The sequence below is a fragment of the Amia ocellicauda genome, chromosome 19 (assembly GCF_036373705.1).
Source record: "Amia ocellicauda isolate fAmiCal2 chromosome 19, fAmiCal2.hap1, whole genome shotgun sequence".
NCBI classification, from domain to species: Eukaryota; Metazoa; Chordata; class Actinopteri; order Amiiformes; family Amiidae; genus Amia; species Amia ocellicauda.
Window position 1 is genome coordinate 6,966,242 of NC_089868.1, and position 23,210 is coordinate 6,989,451.

Sequence of the window (23,210 nt, forward strand, 5' to 3'; positions counted from 1 at the left end):
TTAAAGATATCTCTAAATATTTATATAAATGAAGTACATCTGCCCATACCTTAAACATAATGTTTCAGAATTTCCTACTGCTGTATTATATATATTTTTTTTAAACGTGCTGCCTGGCCAAACAAATGCTTGAAAAAAGAACAATAATAACCTATATGAAAACAAACGCCTGTGGCCCATGGGGAATGTCAAACTCTGTATCTGCACAGAAGTCACTTTTCCCGCTTATTGTTTGAACTTTCTCTTCCAGAAAAAAATGTTCATATGGTTTTAACCCTCAATGGTAGCACAATACTAACCTGATTTCCTTTTACAGTAGATAGATCATCAAAAACATTAATTGTGCATTCTGGTCAAACTGTCTTAGCCAGTTTATGGATGAGTTTCTTGCTGTATAGGCAGGGCCCTCATTGGCCACTTGTCATATCGCCATTGGCGAGTGATTCTTGAAAATGAAGAAAGAATTTGGTGAGATGCAAATAAACTTGGCAAATGGAGAGAAAAAAGAAAATTTGATTAAATCTGTGACAAATGTTTGTGTCATAACTTTATTGTAAACTAATCCCATAGTCCATCTGTAATTTCAGAAAATTCTACATTTTCAGTTCATTGCCGTTAGTAGTAACCTGTTGAACCCAAATCATAGCCTAGCAACTGAATAGTCTGCATGGGATCGAATCGTCTCGTGGTGTTATAATTTCCTTGCTGTTTTGGCTTTACATTCCAGATTCACTGTTGTCGATTTCCCCGTCATCAGTCTCTCATGGTTTTACCTTTGCGCTAGGGATGTGCATGACAAATATTTTGACTAAGAAAGTTTACAAACGAGAGGAGACCATTCGACCCATCGTGCTCGTTTGGTGTCCATTAGTAACTTATTGATCCAACGATCCTGTCCAGTCTAATTGTAAATGTTCCCAAATTTTCAGCTTCAGCCACATCACTGGGGAATTTGTTCCAGATTGTGACAACTCTCTGTGTGAAGAAGTGTCTCCTGTTTTCCATCTTGAATGCCTTGAAGCCCAATTTCCATTTGTGTCCCCGGGTGCTTGTGTCCCTGCTGATCTGGAAAAGCTCCTCTGGTTTGATGTGGTCGATGCCTTTCATGATTTTGAAGACTTGGATCAAGTCCCCATGTAGTCTACTCTGTTCCAGGGTGAAAAGGTTCAGTTCCCTCAGTCTCTCAGTAGGACATTCCCTTCAGACCTGGAATAAGTCTGGTTGCTCTCCTCTGAACTGCCTCTAGAGCAGCGATATTGAAGAGTGGAGCCCAAAGTTGAAAACAAAACAAAACTGAAAGCACAAGTTTGGTACTTTTTAAAAAACAGTGACACATTGTACTTTTAAGCCTCTGAACTGACATTGGACTGATCCGCCCAAAATTAGGGCATGTATTAATTTATGGGGAATAGATTTGTGATGGAGAGTTGGAGACATGCATTTTTGTTCTGTTGTGTAGCTAAGATTCATCTGAAAAGAACCATGTACGTTTTGTTTACATCATCTTTCCAGGTTGCTGCAATGCGCAGCTGCAGAACATCATTATTGTATTGACCAATGGAAAGGATGTTACTATGGATGTGTCATCAGTCTTATTCTTGTATGTTTTTACCCAATAACCATGACTCTACGAATATCTAGCCAATCCAAAAACCTTCTGAAAGCCCTGAAACCCTCAGGTGTCAGATTATGTGCTGCTCCACAGTGCACAGCTCATAACGCAGAGGAAAGGCGAGATAAACAGACTTTTACATTATAGCTTAATAAACATGTTTTTGCTATGAACCACAATGTTTTTTGTAGCTATGTATTTAAAACAACTTCAGCTGAAAGTAGTATGCATGTATAATGTACTTATAAGGCAGCATTTTGCATTTTGCATTTTGCTTCTGCTCCGAGCATTAATCTAACTCAAGGGAGTACTGTACTGTACTGTACTGTAAATGTATGAAGTGAAACATAACTTGTTCAGTGGTTTCATGTTCTAGAATTGAGTTATGTATTGACTTTTATTATCTTCATCATGATAAATGAACCAGCTGAGGGTGTTCCATTTTGATTGTATTATTTTATCATTCTACTATGTGATGCTCACAGTGACTGTATATTTCATGACTTTAGACATGTTGAATAATAGTTGGTTTCTTGGAGAATTTCTTTGTATTTTGAATTGAATGAAAGAAATGAACGTTTGGAATTAAAGTTTAGTAGTCTACTATACCTGTATGATCACATCATATGCCTAGGAATTTTGGCTATTATATTTAAAATGTGGCTAATGGTTCTGGAGTTTGGCTAATCCACTGACTAAAGAAAGGCATCATATCAGTGCCCTGGCTGGCACATATAATAGAATTTGCACCTGTATTTCGAACATGTAATGGAATTAGACATTTTATTTTTAATTCATGGTTTCTTTCTGCAATAATCTGGAAACTAAAATAAATAAAAATGTGGATTGCTTAGTCCTTTTTGCTATGATAGTACGTGCACTGATAGTTAAGTTGTTAGCAAATAGTTAATATGGTCCCTTGATTAGGAAATGCATGTTGTGATTTTCTCATGTTTTGAGATCTCCCTGCCTCCATTTCTAGAACACACATTTAGCAGTGTGATAAAGTTAGAATACAGCCACAAGAGCCAGGAATGACAATATCTGATGGAATCCAAAACCAAACTGACTGCTGTGCAATGAGGAACACAAAGCCTCTCAGTATTCCTGCTAATAAGCAGTTCCAGGCACACAATTGTTACCAAAAGATTGAGGGGGAGAGTGGAGAATAATTAGCATTTCAAAATTTATTTGAGAACAAAAATAAATGTAATTGTTTTTTAATACGTTGGAATTTATGTTAGACCCAGACTACAGTTCAGGCATAGCAGAAGAGACCCCTATTGCACAGTTTATTTCAGGTAGTACAAATTATAGTCACAAGTACAAATTGCAGCAGGGAAACAAATATATAGGCATATGTACACTGGCAGGACAATATGCACAGTCTTTAGCTGGATGTGCACAGCAACAGCCATCTCAAACTACAGCAGCAGTTTACAGCAAACATTCACAATATTAAGAATTTTTATGAATTGAACATTACATGAATGCTCAATTCTCAATAATAGTGGCTGACTGGATTTAATTTGGAAAAATACATATAGTTGTAGTTGAATGCATTCACATCCTTTATTTGATTTGTAGCAGGAATGGGGCAATCATTTAGCTTGACTCCAGTAAATGTAAAAAAACATGAAACTTCAATTAAAAAGATACAAAAAAATGTAATGTGTGAGGCAGTAACATGCACAGCCTTGTGGGGGGGCAGTGGCTGAAACAAACTAAGGGCCACTTCGGTATGGCGGTGGGGGGGGGTGATGGTGAAGTGCGGTCCAAGTTCCAGCTTACAGTTCATGGCATGGATCCAGGGAGGGGTGATCGGAACAAATAGGGCACTTCACATAAAAAAGGGCAGGGTAATGAAAAGGGGCAGTGGCTTGCATCAGGTTGCAGAAACTGTCTCTAAATGACAAGCAAGCTCAGATCACAAAGAAATTCTACAGAAAATGATTTGAAAAAACACACCTCTCAGACAATTTTGAATAAAACTGAAACTATACATGAGATTTCTAAAACTATTTCAAATCCTACATCGTGTTTTGGCTATGATTCATATTGCAATACTTTTAACAGACAATGTAAATAAGTTACACTTTTGAGGGCATTTTAAAAAACGCTTTTAGGAGAAAATGCAGATAAGCTGTGGATTGGCAGTATTGAGCACTGAGGAGAACCTGACAAGTGTAAAATTCTAATATAAGCTAGACCAGCACTAAATACTATCTTATTATATGTTCTAAAGAACATGCATATTTTCCATTATTCTCCCTTATTCGAATTTATTTTTGCAATGTTTAATTTGTGGTTGTTATTTATGTTGAAAAGTAATGTTAATTCTGCTAAGAAAACTTCTATTCAAATGTTTGAATAATATTTGTCTCAATTTCACTGAAAGACAGATTTGCAGGATCCATGTTTGAAAGTGTCTGTTTTGCATGCTACCAAAAAAAGTCAATATCGACAGATATATCGGTAATTAGGAAATTTTGCTCCCCCATTATCGCTATTTGTATTGGACCCAAAAAACCTGTATCAGTCGGGCTCAGTCGGGGTATCAGGACATTGCACATCAGCAATATTGTTCAATTGTAAAATACTGTAGAAAAAAATGAATTTGCTTTAAAAAAACACTGCATTTAAACATTTAGTAAGTGGTATAACTGTTAACTTTTAATATTTGCTGTGTCTAGGCCTGCATAGCTTAATATTTTGAAAACGTTGTGGTTTCTTTTCAGAACAGTCTGACAGTTTGTTTCTTTTGTCATTTAAAAGCCAATATTTTACTTTATGGTGCACCTAAACAAATGATATATATAATTTGTATTGTTATTTACCTTTTGCAAATGTGTAGTCTATTATACATTATATTTGTATCATGTATCACAGGAATTGCTTCACAAAATTAAATTATTGCTTTCACACTATTTCCATGAATAGTGTGTGTTTTTACTCATTAAAAATCTTTTACATTTGGTACACTGTAGGAAAAGCAATCGCTGTTTTGATAATATTTTAATCAACATACTGCACAACTTGAAATTTGAAAAGTCAGCCGTAATCTGCTGCAGTGCTTCCCGACCCTGGTCTTTGGAGGCACACTGTCCGCAGATTTTTTTTTGTTCAAACCAAGCTCTCAGACCCCGTTCACACTTGAGAATTAGGCCGGTCCAGGGCCGGGTCAAAACTAGTCCCGCTTTTTGACCCGGCCTAATGCCGGCCTAAATGTGAATGTGACGTGCCTGGCCCTGGGCCGGGTGGAAAGTGTCAGCGTGTGATGCAACTCAAGCCCCGCCCCCAGAGACTGCGAATGGAAGATAGTTAAAACAGAAACCGCAGGAAGTACACAGCGCTGCTGTCTGAGGATATCACTATAGACGCATCACAGAGGCTTCTTTCAATGCATACGATTGCATACTAATGCATACGATTTTTTGTGATTTAATGCAGATGTCCTAATAAAGGTGCTTCGCTTTCGGGTGAATTGTATAACGGCACTTTTAGACTTGCTGAACCGAAGATAGACATTTGAAAAGGGAAATGTATGAATTAGATTCCCCATTGAACCAGCACATTTTTAATTATTTTAGAAAGCTTCGGCAGCAAAGGGTTAAGATTACTTTCAAATACAATATAGAACCGAACAATAGCCAATCGATATTAATAAGTTGTGATTATAAATACATCGCATACACGTGTAAGCAGACCTTATGTCATGCGTCACTAGTTTGTTTGAGCAGATTTGTTTACTTCCTGGAATGCATTTCGTTTAGGCCACCTTTTTGCCTGCATATGTGAACGCATTTAGGGCTCCTAAAACCGAAAAACTGAAAAAGCCGGACTAAATTTGAGGCGGCCCAGGGCCGGCCTAATAAGTGTGAACGGGGTCTCAGTTACTTAATGAATTTTATAATTCTCCTAAATAATAGGCTAATATGAGACTTTTGAATTCTTCAACAATTTGTAAACTTATATTTTTTATTTTTTTTGTGTGTGTGCAATTATGATTTCAATGAAGTAATTTGAGAGCTTGGTTGCAATAAACCAACAGAAAACCCCAACAGGACAGTGTGCCCCCAAGACCAGGGCTGAGAAGCACAGAATGTTGTGCTACCGCTAAGATTATTCTTAATTTAACATACAATACATTAAATATAAAGTGTATAATGAGTTCCTACAACATTCCAAAAAATGCATTTACTAGTTTGTGTCCCCAGTAGAAATTGATGATTAAAGGGTGATCGATAAATCAAACTGGAGTTGAGCTTTTCTGTACCAAGGTTTTTAGTATGTGGCAGTGTAAGTCTTTCAGTATTTCTAGGGGTCCGTTTGTTCCCTTAGGACAGGGGTTCCCAAAGTGCGGCCTGGGGTACAAATGCGGCCCTCAAGGATGATTGGTGCGGCTTCCCAAATCCAACCTTCAAAACCCCCCTTTTCTGAACCTTTACTATATTTTTATACTTTCCGAACATGTTCTGTTACAAATTGCACATGCAATTTGGGGGAAAATAATAAAACAACAATCAGAGTTCATTAATGTTCCCTAACAGAGATGTATAGGAAATAAATAGGTATGATTTGGGACATATTTTGTTTTCATCTGTGGTTAATTTTCTACTGCGGCCCCCCATCCCATGCAACCTCCGGAAATTGGCCCTCCATCACCAGACAATGGGAACCCCGGCTTCAGGAAGTACATCAGAAACTCAGCATTAAATGTTAGCTTGCTGTTTTCTTTAAGGAAATCTGGGCAGCAGCTCCTCTAGCTCTGTCTGTTGGAGCTCCATGTTGGAGAGAGATGCCTCTGATACTACAGCATGAAAAGAAAATGAAGGAGATTGACAGCTACATCCTTTCTACGTGGTTTAGCATTGGTAAAAGTGATAGCAATAAAAGAGCCCCGGTCTTTCCTATTTCCTTTGTATGAAGACTGACCCATATTTGACCTGCTTCCAGATGTCCTAGTTTGTGGTTACAAATCTGTATTTTTGGGCAAAGATTGATTGATTGGATAATTTGTACCATGCCCTGCCAGGAATTAAGTTGAACGTATTGTCAGAGAAAACACTGGGGAATTGCTTTCCTTCCATTATTTTATGTTTTATATTTTTGAATGTAAACTGCATTGGCATGGGTCTTTGTAGATGAGAAAATACAATTTCCAATGTTCATTATGTGATGAGCTTTACTGTCACAGCACCATTACAAATATAACCAAATAGTTTCCCAATACCTTTTCATCTCCATCACATATTGCAATCAGGAATTGTATAGCAATTATACATTACAGACGCATATAAACAGCTAGCCTATCTTATAAACAGATTACTTAAATTTTAATAGGCTAATACTCAGACACTTCTTAATTGTGTCCAACATACAATTTCTTATAGGCCTATAGCCTAATTATGAGTGGAACAATTTCAAAACAATCTCAATCTGCTTTCTCAACAGCTTTCAAGTGGAAATCCTGTCTATGACAAATACTATCGGCAGGTAAGGGTTTATGTTCTTTTTGCTATCATTTTTGTGGTTCTCATTTGTTTTCACATGCAACACATGTGTTAATCTTATTTTATGCAGTATGCTTGTTTTAAGTACTTAATCCTAGAATGTTTTGCTCCCACCCTTGAATGTCATCATATAAATTAACAAGTCAGTACCTATACACATGGTCTAACAAGATCCTGTTTTTTGTAGGTTCCTAGGTTCAATATTAGGGCTGGGTATCGGCACTGAGCTCCTGATTCGATTCTGATTCACAAGGTCGATTTTAATTTGATTTTAATTTAATTTTGGGAATATTAATATTTACAATACCAATATTGCTTATGAGAGAGATTCTCTGAGAATTAATTTTATGAACTGCACAGAGAAGTCTCAAACTTATATAACATGGTAGATTACTAAAGATTAATGTTAAACATTGAAGATCTGGCCCAAAACATTTCATTTAATTGCATTTTATTTAACAAATATAAATAACCAAGATTGCTTTTGTTTAAAAAAAATAATAATAAAAAAAATGGCCCGGATAAGTAAGTATACCTCAACTCTCAAAATAGTGCAAGGCTAAGTTTAGTGTGTATGTGAAATAGCCAACTTTGAACAAGAACTTGTAACCGTACCGAGAAACAGTCCAGGTCATTAGAAATGGCTTGAAAATAGGTTGAAAATAATATAGTCGCAGCAATTCTGAGTGTTATTGATGAACCAACAGATTGGTGTATGTAATTCTAACTATTGTTTTGTTTTATTGGTATTGCGTATATCTAACTTAAGGCATAATCTAACCATTCAACTGTATAACAGCTTTAAATAATTAATTTTTAAAAATCGATCGACCACCCTACCAGTAAACGCAGTGAAAGAAACTGGCAAAAGGGGGAAATTATCGAACTTGTACAAATATGTCCAGAATATTGGTATGTGTCTCCTCTCTCGAATCCACATGCTTCTGTAGTGTCTCATTCCAATGGCTACGGCGCTCTTGCAGGCAATCTGTTTTCTGTGTGAATGGGTACTTTCCTGCAATTTTCCGGCATTTTAGTGTGAATTGGGCTTATCTCTTTTAATACATTTAAACATAAATGTGAAACAGTTGTCACAGAAAACAATGAGCTCTACAGGCTTGTACAATATCCCTTTTAACTGTGCTTTCCCCTTATCTCCTGCTTCCCAGGTAGACCCATCTGGCAGTGGACGTGTTGGAGCAGCTGATGCTGCGCAGTTCTTGAAGAAGTCAGAACTAACAGACTTAGTGCTGGGGAAGGTATGACTTAAAGCGTATCACTGTGCTGCAGAGCTTGACCGAGACAGGTTTTTTGGGTCTGATACCGATAATTGGGAAGCTAAATTTCCCGATTACTGATATACCTGCTGATAGATATATATACTTTTTATTAGCATGCAAAATAGACATTTTCTACCATAGAATGCCTCAATTCTCATTCAGAAATGGTGTCAAATATGCACTGAAGGCAGGATTTTTACATTTTTACATTTTACATAATAAATTAACATTCATTTTCATCATAAATAACAACCACAAATCAAACATTGTAAAAATTAAGTTAGAATAAGGGAGAATAAAGGAAAAATATTAAATATGCATCTTCTATTCATTAGAACAAAGACCAAGGTATATGAGCAATTTCACACACAAATAGAAAAATGTGCATGTTCTATACTTTAGAGCAAATATGATAGTGTTAAGTGTTGGTCTAGCTTATATTAGCATTTTTCACACGTCAGGTGTCTGAGGTGTGTTTCTCACTCATTTTCTTTAGATTGTTCTCTGTGATCTGAGCTTGCTTAACATTTGGAGACAGTTTTTGTTTGCGGTTATCCAAGTCAACATCTTCAGCGAACATTTACAGTTTTTTTTAATTTGAATTGCTATTGTGAATTTTGAAATGGTTTTAATTAATGTATAAAATTGTGCTTCAAAACCATGGATGCTAAAATGGACTACCAAAGACCGAAAGAAGGTCTCATGGACAGATTAATCCAAATTTGAAGTCTTCGGTTCATCACGCAGGGTTTTTGTATGCCGTCGAGTAGGGGAAAGGATGGTTCCTCAGTGTGTGACACCAACTGTCAAACATGGAGGCAGTGATGGTCTAGGGCTCTAATGCTGGATCCAGAGTCGGCGACTTGCACAGAGTGAGTGGCACCCTGAACCAAAACGGCTACCACAGCATTTTGCAGTGCCATGCGATACCCTTTGGTATACAGCTAGTTGGTTCATCCAACAGCAAGATAATGTCACAAAACATGGGATGAACTGGTTACAAGACTGAAAACACATGTGCATGTGAAATGCACATGTGAAAATACATGTGCAACACATGTATGGGAATTTATGCAACAGTGTTGGGAAGGACTTTCCAAACAATATTTGATTTCCATTGTAAAAAGAATACATTGAACTGTGTAAATTTCAATAAAAGCAGAAAAAATTGAGGTGTTCTAAAACTTTTGACTGGTAGTGTATATTGCATTAGATCACCGAAGTCCAAATCTAAATGTGATTGAACTCATGATTCAGATAATTGATAGTCTGGATTTCTAAAGGTAGTTAGAATGATTAATAGATTACCAGGCACTTTATTTAAAGCTTTAAGCAAATGTAGGTAGAATACGGTAAAGTTGTGATTAAGTTTCATTATCGTGCCTTTGTGATATTGTGCAAAGTGCACTTTTATGTTTCCATTTATATTGTATGTAAAAAATAAGTCTCCCTGGTATTTAGGCATTTGATAGAAAGTATTAAGGTCTATTGGACCTTCAAAAATCAAATCCAATACTTGCCAGAAATACTGACAAGTCCCCTTTGAATAGCCTGTGCTGCTGAGATTGTATCTGCTGAGCCACCTATTTTAGTATCATCTGCAAATTTGTCAACTACCCCAGAGTCCAGATCATTAATATAGATTAGAAAAAGCAAAGGCCCTAATACTGATCCCTGTGGATCTCCACTAACAACCTCACTCCAGTTAGAAGCAACTTCTCTAATCGACACCCTCTGTTTCCTATACATCAACCAGTTCATAATCCATCTACTTACATTACCCTGAATGACATAGTTAGGTCCATAAATATTTGGACAGTGACACAATTGTCATCATTTTGGTTCTGTATGCCACCACAATAGATTTGAAAGTCTATACTTAAAGCACTTGATTGTTTCCTTTCATTTTAATTTGAGGAATTACACCCATTTTTATATGTGGTACCCCCAATTTTAGGGGCTCAAAAGTATTTGGACAAACCTAATATAATCATGAATTAAATTGTGAGTTACAATACTTGGTTGCAAATCCTTTGCAGTCATTGACTGCCTGAAGTCTGGAACCCATAGACATCACCAGATACTGGGTTTCTTCCCTAGTGATGCTCTGCCAGGCTTGTTCTTGGGGCATTTTGCCTTTAGCAAGTGAAATGCATGCTCAATTGGATTCAGGTCAGGTGATTCACTTGGCCATTGCAGAATATTCCACTTCACCTTCAAAAAAAAAAAAAAGTATTGGGTTGCTTTCGCAGTATGCTTCGGGTCATTGTCCATATGCACTGTGAAGTGCCGTCCAATGAGTTTTTAAGCATTTGGCTGTATCTGAGCAGATTAATATAGCCCTAAACACAGCAGTCACATCATCAATAAATACAAGGGAACCAGTTCCCTTGGCAGCCATACATGCCCATGCCATAACATGCTTCACTGATGATAATCTATACTCTTGTCTTCCCTTCATTCTGGTACAAGTTGATCTGTCCATAGGATGTTGTTCCAGAACTGTACAGAGTTCTTAGATGTTTTTTTGGCAAACTCTAATCTGGTCTTCCTGTTTTTGGGGCTTACCAATGGTTTACATCTTGTGGTAAACCCTCTGTATTTACTCTGGTGAAGTCTTCTCTTGATTGTTGACTTTGACACAGATACGCCTACCTCCTGGAGGGTGTTCTTGATCAGACCAAGTGTTTCTTCACAATGGAAAGAATTCTTCTGTCATCCACCACAGTTGTTTTCCATGGTCTTCTGGGCCTTTCGGTGTTCCTGAGCTCACCAGTGCCTTCTTTCTTTTTAAGAATGTAACAAATAGTTGATTTGGCCACACCTAATGTTTTTGCTATCCCTCTGATTGGTTTGTTGTTGATTTCTCAGCCTAATAATGGCTTGCTTCAGTCGCAGTGGCAGCTCTGTGGACTTCATATTGAGGGTTAACAGCAACAGATTCCAAATGCAAATGCCACACTTTAAATCGAATCTAGACCTTTTATCTGCTTACCTGGCCATGGAACAGCTGAGACAGCTGAGCAGCCAACTGTCCAATTACTTTTGAGCCCCTAAAACTGGGGGGGGGGGGCACATATAAAAATGAGTGTAATTCCTTCACCATTCACCCAATTTGGATGTAACTACCCTCAAATTAAAGATCATAGTCTACACTTTGTTTCCTTTCAAATCCATTTTGGTGGCATTACAGAGCCAAAATGTGTCACTGTCTAAATATGTATGGACCTAACTGTATATTTCACAGTTGTGTAACTTTGGGTATTGCCTGATGATCTTAAAATAAAAAAGATGCAGGTAGGGAACAGAAAGTGTTTGAGAGAGACAAGAGAGAGATAGAAAAGGGGAGAATGGGGTGTCATTCTTTGGTGCAGGACCTTGTCAAAAGCTTTCTGAAAATCTAAGTATATCATATCATATGCTTTCATGTGAGCTACAGCTACAATTGCTAATTTATTGAAGTCTGCCTCATCTAAACCCATGTTGACTATCTCCAAGAATATGGTTTTCATTGAGATGCTCCTCTATTTTCTGTGTAATAATTTTTTCCAAAATTTCTCCTGGGCCTGTAGTAGTATATTCTTGACATCCATTTTCTACTGAATCTGTATCCAGTGTGCTCCAGTGTGCTCTAACTCTTCTAAGCGCAGCCTCATACCTTCAAGATTTGCTTTTCTAAAATTGTAGACCATTGTTTTATACTTGGTCCTTGTTTTTTTAAAGTATGCCTCAATGCTAACCATATTGTGATCACAGTTTGCCATTGGACTATCTTGTTCATTTGAAAATATGAAATTAATGCATGTGCTTTCTCTGGTTGGTTCCCTGACAGTTCGAGTTAGAAATGGTTGAGATGGCAAACGACTGCATGATATTTCTGCTTCTGTAGTCCCAACTGGGCTTTCCCAGTCTATGTTTGGGAAATTGCAATCCCCCATTATAACAGCCACATCCTTGCTACATGCAGTCCTTATTACATTGTACAATGCAACATCTTTCTGAATATCTGAATTGGGTGGTCTGTAACACACTCCCACTACTAATCCTCTGGATCTTTTATTCAAAAGTTTAACCCACAATGATTCAGTTTCTTTAACAGGATCTAATTTGAGTTCTTCTGCCTCAATGCCATTTCTGACATACAATGCTACCCCACCACCTCTTCTATTATGCTTGTCTTTCCTAAACTGTGTGTATCCTTTCAACTTGTATTCATCCTCATTATTTTCTGTAAGCCAAGTTTCTGTCACTCCTACAACATCATAAACATACGACGGCTTCTAGGTCTAACATCTTGTTCCTTATACTCCTGGCATTGAGGTACAAACACTTCAGGACTTTCCTACTGGGAGTTTCCCTTTGTTTTCTTTCTTAGTGGAACATCTCCCATTGTCAGAGCTCCTCTGTTTTTATTTATGGCTGTATGTGTACTGCACCAGAACAAGTTCCTAACAGTTTTTTTTTTTTTTGACAGAATATGACACATACATACAAACATATGAAACATAGCTGGTAGCATGCAGCTTGTCTGTGGTCATTGCTCGTACTCGTGTTGTTTATATTGATGTCCCTATGTACCTTTCCCATGAGCTATTAACCATGACTATGTCTTGTCTAAAAGTATTAGCTCTCAAATTTAGGATGTAGGACTTTGTTTTATGCACTTATGTAATTTGGAACTTGTAATTTGTACTGTTTTGATCTGTAATTTTAGACTGTGTTACACTTTTATAGTGCTCTTTTGTATGTTTTGTAAGTCGCCCTGGATAAGGGCGTCTGCTAAGAAATATCAATAGTAATAATAACTACATTAAGAAGTTCCTGGAAACTACATCTGCGTTGTAAAACTGCTTAAAGGATAAACTGTTTTAAGACCTTTAAAGGAGTATATGATGAACATAAGCTGTTCAGCATGTTAAATATATATTTTAAAGAATTGTAGCTTTAAAGCAGCTTGATGGGTCTTCTGTGGAAGGATTTATGATAGCATTTTTAATTTTAGTGGTCATCATGTAGGGCATTTTCAGATAGACCATACATGGTTTCCTATATGTGTTCCATAATAAGAATGAGCCTTACTGCAGTCAGTAAGGAGTTATGAGCCAGTTTTCAGTTTGACCTTAAGGAGAGGTCAAAGGTCACAATTGAGGACATTTTTGAACAGACCACATATGAGTTCCTGTCTGAGGTCTATAGCAATAATTAGCCTATCTACAGTCTTCAGGGCAATATAATACCCCGTTTCCACTATCCATGTTCAGGTTCACCTGCTATAACTGTGCACCTATACTGTGCCCGGCAGCGTTTCCACTCATTGTCATGAGGTACAGCTGCCCTAGGAAGTGACTGTGAGACACGAAGGTCAAAACGCAGTCTGGGACACTCGGCATTCTGGGATTTAGTGTTTTAAACTGGAGGCTGAACTACCGCTAACATTAAAGTGCAATAAACTGAGCTGAAATGTTTTTTTACGATATCTAACACAGTATTATGGTATAAGTTATAAAAAAGTAGAAACCGGGACACATTGAAACAATATGTAAAACAATTTACATCGCTTAAAATTGAATCTAGTTTATTTTGTTTACCAGCACATTGTAAATAACCGTGTTGCTTCTCCCTGTATCATGATCCGATTAGCATTGACAATATAGCTTAATTTAAGTATCCTAGATATTCTCCCTTATTATTTATCTGTGGGAGAATGAACTGCGTTGCATTATTAAATACAGTGTGCTGGGTTTAAATCTGTCCCATGTAGCCACTACATATCTATATCATGAAATATACAGTATGACAGTCACAGCCAGTTTCTTAACCAAAATGAATACATGTATATATAAATATGGCTACAACACTCTGGGATCCATAACTTACTCCATCAGTTTTTCCACAAATTCAGTGTTAACATAACATAACATTGCGCATGGCATCAGCTTTTATTGTGAATGGGATTCCTTTATAATCACATTTGACACCATAATGAATGGATCAGTTGTACTAATCGCTAAGTTCTGTGAGGTTGTAAGGTTTGTATTTCTGCAGTTGGTAAAGCATCTATATTTCGATTACCATTAACAAATAGTAGGGCTGTGCGATATGACAATATATATCGTACGATGATAGAAAAACATCTATCGTTTCATATTATGCTGTATCGTTTATATCGTGGTGTCGCTCTTTACGGCAAATATTTTTCGTCATTAGGACGCTTTGTGTTCTTCCCGGTTCTTCCACACGTGTTGGATACGGCAAGAAATGTGCATCAGAAACACAAACAGACATGGAGGAGAGTGAACTGACACAGAATAACCAAAATAGACAAAAGAAAATGTAATGTGCAAGCGCACACATATCCCATAGCATAACACATGTAATAGTAATCACACACCACTTGCGCTGTAATATGTTGCATTCTGCATATATTTACCATGACAGCCTGCATGTTAGTTTTGCATATTTAATGATTAACGAAATACTTGTAGTTTGAATGTCTTTGGTCTTATTTTGTAGCTTGATTGGATAAAAACAAGAAATATCGAGATGTATATTGTGTATCGCCCAAGCGGCTAAAAATATCGAGATATTATTTTTAAGTCATATCGCCCAGCCCTAACATATAGGTATAGCGATAATGAGGGATTACAAATATAATTAAAATATATATGATTCTTCATGTGATTGATCACATAGAAATTAGCCTCTGTTTTAAACATTTTAATAGTTTTAAGATAGTGTAAACAAAAAACCGTCCCATTTAAATTTTGAGAGAATTTACAAGACATTAAATATTCGCCCTGGATTTAAATTAAATGTTTGCATGTATTTATAACAAAAAATTTAATGTATTTCGTCAGGGCATATTGTATTGCAGTCCTGCAGTCCTTTCTCCATCAGGATTTTTGCTATCTTTTCAAACCCTCTTAAATGTCTTTCTGTGCCAAGCAATTAATCCTGTGTGGCACTTTTCCACCGTACATTAATAACTGCTCCAGATTAATCATTTTCCCAAGGTAAACATGCGTATTCCTTCTTTGGAAAAGTTTCTACTGCATCTTTCGCATTGAGAGTGGCCGCCATTACTGTAGTTACAATTTCAGAATGCAGACGCGCTGCATCAGGTCACTGTACATGCCCCGGACCAGTTTGGGACTCAGCCAATACGATGTATGAAACTGTGCCTCCTGAAACTAGTTCGGGCACAGAGGAGGTGCATCTGAGCCCTAGTGGAAACCCCCTGGCCCAGCACGGCCACGCTGAGGTGCAGCTAAATGTGGCTAGTGGAAATGGGGCATACGTTTTATAGGCATTGATTGACCACTAGGTGTCCTCTCGTTTGTAAACTTTCTAATGTTCTTATGTAATTTGTAAGTGCATATGTCAATTGGTAATGCATATGCAAAGTGGTGATGAATTGTCAGTGATGAATTGTCACTGGTAATGAAAAGTGTGTGACGACATGTCGGGATCCCGTTTCCCATACATGACAACAACAATGTATACAATCTTTCTGTACTAAAAATTTTGGAGATCAAAATTATTTTTGTTAGACCTTTGGGCTGGAAAATTATTTTTCTGTACTACAGATAAAAAATGTTCCAGACCTGGTTGTCTGGACAACCAATTTGTCCATCCCTGGTAGAGCTAGAGAATAATATGGAGAACAAATGCAGCTCTGAGTGGTTAATATTGGGGTCTCAGAGGCAAGGGACTGCAGGAACTGGAAATCCTGACTGTTCACCCTCACCAAACTCACTCGGTTTGTCAGGTGGGTAATCCCATTCCCAGTCAGCTATGCTAGATTGGAGCTATCACTGTGAAGATGGAGGGGTTCAACCTGCATGTTTGGGTGGAAACTAGTTTAGCCATTCAGGATTCCTGTACTTTAATGTGATAATGAGATATCAGAAATGTTTAATTCTAAATCTATTTATGTGATTTTTTTAAAATTTTAGATATGGGATTTAGCAGATGCAGAACGAAAAGGCTATCTGAACAAACAGGTAAGTGCTTATATACCTCACACCTCTAATTTTCTTCTAAATTGACTTACACTTTGTTCGTAGTCCTTAGGTTGCCTGATACTATTCTGCTTATTAAGTAAAACACTTAACACACAGGCATAATGTTGAGGCAGTTTCGTGGTTGTAGTGTAGGCAATGAGGTCGATTTAAATGTATATTTTTTGTCTTGGTCTGTTCCATTCTCCACATCCAATTAGGGGGCTCAAAACTAATTGTGGTATTTGGTTTTTACTTTTGTTTTCGTTAAACTTGATAGATTAATATATTGTATGTTTATAGGTTAACATGTAAAAACATTGTACATCAACTACATACAAAATCCACAAACCCTGCCTGTAACTTAGTAAATGTACAACCACACATGTAATAATCACATATTGAATGGGTATACAAAATTACATTATTAAATGGGTATTATTCACAGTGATCACTCATGAATCTGTTTATGCAGATGACATTGTGGTGCTTGAAGTTAACACCAGCGATGATGAACAGCTTGGGGCATGTGAGAAAGTTTGAAATATTATCCAGTGTGAAGCTCAACTGGTCTCAGAGCACTGAAGTCCCAGTGGGGGAATTGGAAGGGCTGTGCCATTACAATATTGGTGGCAGAGCTGTGATGGGGCAGGGTGGGGTTTCCAAAATTTTCACGATATATCGGGATGATGATGTCACCACATGCAAGAACTATGAGCAGTTTTTGGAGAAACAGAACTTTGACTTAAAGTCATGGGATGATTCTTGTTGAAAGTAAATCAGAGTGCCCAAAGTCTGGTTTGTATACTTTGCTAAGTGCCAAAGGGTGCCAGTGATAAATTAGAGATATTAAAGTTTATACAGGGGCATTTTAACCAGTAGGTATATGTATTTATTTGTTATTAAGTTATTAAGCAAACATGCTAACAAAACAAACCGTAATACAGAAAAATCTAAAAGCTATGGGCAGATAGAACCATCCAACCCACCCGCCACCTGCATCCACTGCCAACACTCACAGATTGTCAATTTACAAATAGTAATAGTAATAGCACTTCACTAGCTCGATCATTTTTGTAATATGTGCCTTTTTATTTTTGACAGTGAGAATCTTTAATCCTCATTCAAATTAAATCAATCAATCTTAATTGTATATAGTGGAACACCATGCCAAAGCATGTCACAATATTAAAGAATAAAGAATAAGTGCATCATACAATGAATACATAATTTAAATGTTGCAGTATTGATACAGTGCAGTAAAATGCATGAATCACATTTCATCACACATTAAGTTTGAGGATTATAATGCTAAAGTACATTTAAAAACCCCATTAAAATCACAATCTACCCCCAAACAAAGTCCCACAGATTCTCCCATTGCCCTGCCGTTAATAAATAGAAGAAATAGAAGTTTGTTAATTTGGCTGCATTAGTAACCCTTCCATATTGTTTTGTGTTTTGTTTTTCACTTGCACTCAATCATTATTAATGCACCTTTTCCAACGTATATTTACTTAATATCTACTGCTTTTACATTTTGTAAAATAACTAAAACTGGTAGATTAATATACATTGTGTGGCACTAATGTTTTAAGAAAAATATAATGCAGTGGTATCAATCTACTGTGATTATGAGTGCACAAATGTACTCTACAATCAAAGGCATAATTTATTTATTTTTGAGGATTTACAGCTTTCTTTTGCCAACTTTATGAAGTTTTTAAATTGTCGGAGTGTTAAATATGAATGATTGTGGCCTTTTGATACAGGAGATAATGGTAAACAAAATGCTTTTGCCCCGCGTGTTCAACAGACGCATCCATTGTTGACCACAATTAATCGCAACAGGACAGACTTAGTTTTTGTCATCTTCCTCCTGCTGCCAGAGTGCTGCAAAGCAGCATAAACAGTCATCATAACACTAACATCTCGTTCATGAAGTGCAGATTTTCACAGATCTGCGCAGCTCCACTAATGGGTGAGGAGGATTCTGCAGTTCTGCGCATAACAGCGATAATCTGCGCACAAGAACCACCTAAAACATTAATATTCAGAAAATAACGTGAGCACTGCTCAGTTACTTGGGGCAGTGCCGTCACTGCCAAATATACTGACTGGTTTTCTAAAGTGCCAATCAGTTTAGACAATTGAGGCAAAAAAAGAAATAAAAAAAAAAAGTAAAGAAATGCAGATAGTCACTCACATGGTGTGCCAACCTATACGGTTCTGCGTGCCACTCTGGGCATGCATGCCAGAGGTTCGCCATCCCTGCCCTATGATCTTGAGGGGGTCATAAAGCAAAAAAACAGATTATAGTAAACTATTCTTACAACATTGCTCTGTAATTATGACTCTCAAGACACCTTTTGAAAAAAATGTTGCACTATGTGTAGGCTACTAACTTTAATTGTCTACACCAGTGGTGGGCAACATAAATTAATCTTGAGGGCCAGGTGTTAATTTACTGCTTTTGCTGCAAGACTCCTTTTACCATAATTGCAAGCCACAAATGCTACATTTTATTTAAACAAAATAATAATAGCTCTCAGGGAATAAAATTAACACCCGCCAAATGCGGGTAGATTTAGTCAGTGGCAGGTAAATCTGTCAATTTTACCAGGCACTTTGGCAGGTAGCCAACAATTGTACAGGAACTCAACTTTTAGTTTGAGTATTTGTTGATATGTTTCAAAATACAAATTAATTTTGTTGATATGTTAGTTGATTTGGCAAACCGCAATATCATGTTTTTTTTTTTTTTTTTAATATATGGCATCTGGACAGCCTTCGGTCCAAGAGGACATATTTCATGTAAAGCAATGAAGCAGGTGTGGTTAAGGATCTGGAAAAATAATGACTTTTAATGACTTTTCATAGTCATAATTACTGACTTTTTAATGTTTCAGTTTTAGTGTTTCAGAATTATAATAAGACAGAAAAGGAAAGAGCACCGCAACAAACGCATGAATACACACAGCCAGCCAGTCTGAGTGTGGTTTGCAGAGGAAAAGTCAATCATAGATTGCTACAAGGACGCTAATGTTAAGGCATTTTCATTGCAGCTCACATTGATAAACTGGCAATTGAATGAAAATGTATAAAAAATGAAAAAGAAAAACATATTGGTCAGTCAATTACAGCCGTAATTGCAATATATTCCTTTATAGAACAAATAGTCACAACCTTTATAGTTAATTTGAAATTGTGACAATAAACAGTTGTGGTAATGTCGGGAAACAATAATACAAGTCTGACACGAGATGCATGAGAGTTGACAGGTCTGCTGTTACTATGCCATTTCCATACGTATGTATTTTTACATAGATATTTATTTTAATAAAGTTGTTGTGTTAGATAAGTATTCATCAGTTGCATCAATTACAACGTATTAATTTGTGTTGAAACGATTTGCGACATATTACATATCAACAATATATTATGGAAGTAACACACAAGAACATAAACATAAGAAAGTTTACAAATGAGAGGAACCCAAAGATCACGTACAGTCTAGTTTTGATTGTTCCTAAATTGGCGGCTTCAACCACATCTCTGGGGAGTTTGTTCCAGATTGTGACGCCTCTCTGTGTGAAGAAGTGTCTCCTGTTTTCTGTCTTGAATGTCTTGAAGCCCAATTTCCATTTGTGTCCCTGCAGATCTGGAAAAGCTCCTCTGGTTTAATAAGGTCAATGCAATGATTTTGAAGACTTGAATCAAATCTTTTGTTTTATTTAAATGGAATATTCCTTAATAACCTAGAAAACAGACTTATCAAATCCTACAGTGATGGCAGTTTTGAAGGTCTTTAACACTTTGCTGGTTGAAATTGAAGAGTGGAACCACAGTAATGCTGTATCTGTGATCTATGTATGATACAAGATATTTGTGGTTTTAGTCAAAAATATCTAAGGGGCTTGGGGATGGGAAATTTTTTAAATGTTATCTTATAATAGGTGATTTTAAAACCTAAACCTATCTTCCTGCCTTGCTTCATGTCTTTATATTTATAAATACTTCACAAATTAGTCACAGGTCATTAGTAGGACTTCTTAGCAATGTTTTTTAAATAACACTTGTGAACATCTATAATGACTACCAGACAGAATTTAACCAACAGCCAACAAGACTAAAGTAAAACAATTAGTACAGTAAACGGTTGACTAGCACAGACTTCCTGTAGCCCAGAGTACATGAGCTACTCTGCAAACCTTTATCCTATATAAATAGTATTCTGTTGAAGCAAACCAGAGTATTTTCTATTATCTTCCTGAATCTTAGCCTTATATTGGCAAACCAATTTCTTCCTGTGCTCCTGGTGGCATGACTGGTCCTGTTTTTCCCCTGGCAGCAATTCTTCATCGCCCTGCGCTTGGTGGCTTGTGCTCAGAATGGCTTGGAAGTAGCCCTCAAGAGCCTCGATGTGGCAGTTCCCCCACCCAAGTTTGTGAGTTGAACCCATCTCCTATCTTTTGTCTGCTTATATGACTGTGAATGGAATGTGTAGTGAGTAAGTGAATAGTTCCTCACCACACTGCTCAATTCTAGCATTTACAAGTTAGATTACAAGACTAAAGGACACACAGTCCCAGATTAAATCATAATGTAATCTACCCCACCAATAGAAAAATTCACCTTCAGAATAGTCTATTGTGTTGAAACAACAATAAATAGAATGGATTTGAGTGTTACTGTAAATAATTCTCCTTGACTGTGATAAACAATACATTAGCCTAATTAAAATATTGTGCCCAGTTCCTTCTTGCTTAAATAGAATTGTGTTACTGCTTCTTTTATTTCTTATTTTGAGTTTTCCTTTGTAATTGGCCAACTGAATAACGGCATACCTGGAAAGGTGGACTCTTCTGCTGCTATAAGACTATATGCTCATGGAGACTTTGAATAATCGGGTGCCACTGGACTACTTTTGAGTTTTTCTTTCTTCCCCTATTGGGATTGTTAATATTATCTAGAACAGTTCTCAAGCTTTTTCAATCTTCTCTCTATTTTCTTCCCAGCTTGACACGAGTAGTCCACTGCTGGTGTCTGGAGCAGGGTCTGTGGACAGTCCCTGGGTGGTTAAGGTGAGATTTTGCCAACATGACCTACTGCAACATTGATTTAGCAGTAGGGGAGATTCAAAGCCAGGGGTTCTTAACCTGGTGTTCATGGAGGTCCATGGAAAACTAATATAATTCCCTGGGGTACAGTGCTGCCGAAACACACACTATAGGCTATTATAGATGGGGAGGATACCAAGGTCACCACACTGTACACTAGGGCTGGACGATATGACTTAAAAATAATATCTTGATATATTTTTAGAAGTTTGTGTGATACACGATATATATCTCTATTTCTTGTTTTTATTCAATCAAGCTACAAAATAAGACCAAAGACATTAAAAAGTATTTCGTTAATCATTAAATATGCACAAATAACAAATACCACATGCAGGCTGTCATGGTAAATATATGCAGAATGCAGCACATTACAGCGCAAGTGTTGTGTGATTACTATTACGCGTGTTATGTTATGGTATATGTATATATGTGTGTGTGTGTGTGTGTGTATGTATATATGTATGTGTATGTATATATATATATATATATATATATATATATAGTGTGTGTATATATATATATATATATATATGTGTGTATATATGTGTATATATATGTATATATGTATGTATATATGTATATATATATGTATATATGTATATATATATGTGTGTATATATATATGTATATATATATGTGTATACACACACACACACTCACCTAAAGGATTATTAGGAACACCTGTTCAATTTCTCATTAATGCAATTATCTAACCAACCAATCACATGGCAGTTGCTTCAATGCATTTAGGGGTGTGGTCCTGGTCAAGACAATCTCCTGAACTCCAAACTGAATGTCTGAATGGGAAAGAAATGTGATTTAAGCAATTTTGAGCGTGGCATGGTTGTTGGTGCCAGACGGGCCGGTCTGAGTATTTCACAATCTGCTCAGTTACTGGGATTTTCACGCACAACCATTTCTAGGGTTTCCAAAGAATGGTGTGAAAAGGGAAAAACATCCAGTATGCGGCAGTCCTGTGGGCGAAAATGCCTTGTTGATGCTAGAGGCCAGAGGGGAATGGGCCGACTGATTCAAGCTGATAGAAGAGCAACTTTGACTGAAATAACCACTCGTAACAACCGAGGTATGCAGCAAAGCATTTGTGAAGCCACAACACGTACAACCTTGAGGCGGATGGGCTACAACAGCAGAAGCCCCACCGGGTACCACTCATCTCCACTACAAATAGGAAAAAGAGGCTACAATTTGCACAAGCTCACCAAAATTGGACAGTTGAAGACTGGAAAAATGTTGCCTGGTCTGATGAGTCTCGATTTCTGTTGAGACATTCAGATGGTAGAGTCAGAATTTGGCGTAAACAGAATGAGAACATGGATCCATCATGCCTCGTTACCACTGTGCAGGCTGGTGGTGGTGGTGTAATGGTGTGGGGGATGTTTTCTTGGCACACTTTAGGCCCCTTAGTGCCAATTGGGCATCGTTTAAATGCCACGGCCTACCTGAGCATTGTTTCTGACCATGTCCATCCCTTTATGACCACCATGTACCCATCCTCTGATGGCTACTTCCAGCAGGATAATGCACCATGTCACAAAGGTCGAATCATTTCAAATTGGTTTCTTGAACATGACAATGAGTTCACTGTACTAAACTGGCCCCCACAGTCACCAGATCTCAACCCAATAGAGCATCTTTGGGATGTGGTGGAACGGGAGCTTTGT

General features: G+C 37.2%; 1 protein-coding gene across 3 annotated transcripts in view; it reads left to right on the forward strand.

The window, feature by feature from the left end:
* Positions 1-23,210, forward strand: part of eps15 (epidermal growth factor receptor pathway substrate 15) — a 122,698-nt gene that overhangs the window by 7,056 nt on the left and 92,432 nt on the right. For all 3 annotated transcript variants that reach the window (XM_066692116.1, XM_066692117.1, XM_066692118.1), the window contains exons 2-6: positions 7,067-7,108; positions 8,295-8,384; positions 16,361-16,408; positions 20,757-20,852; positions 21,424-21,489. In XM_066692116.1, the coding sequence (XP_066548213.1) occupies positions 7,067-7,108; positions 8,295-8,384; positions 16,361-16,408; positions 20,757-20,852; positions 21,424-21,489 (342 nt within the window). The remainder of the gene's footprint in view (positions 1-7,066; positions 7,109-8,294; positions 8,385-16,360; positions 16,409-20,756; positions 20,853-21,423; positions 21,490-23,210) is intronic.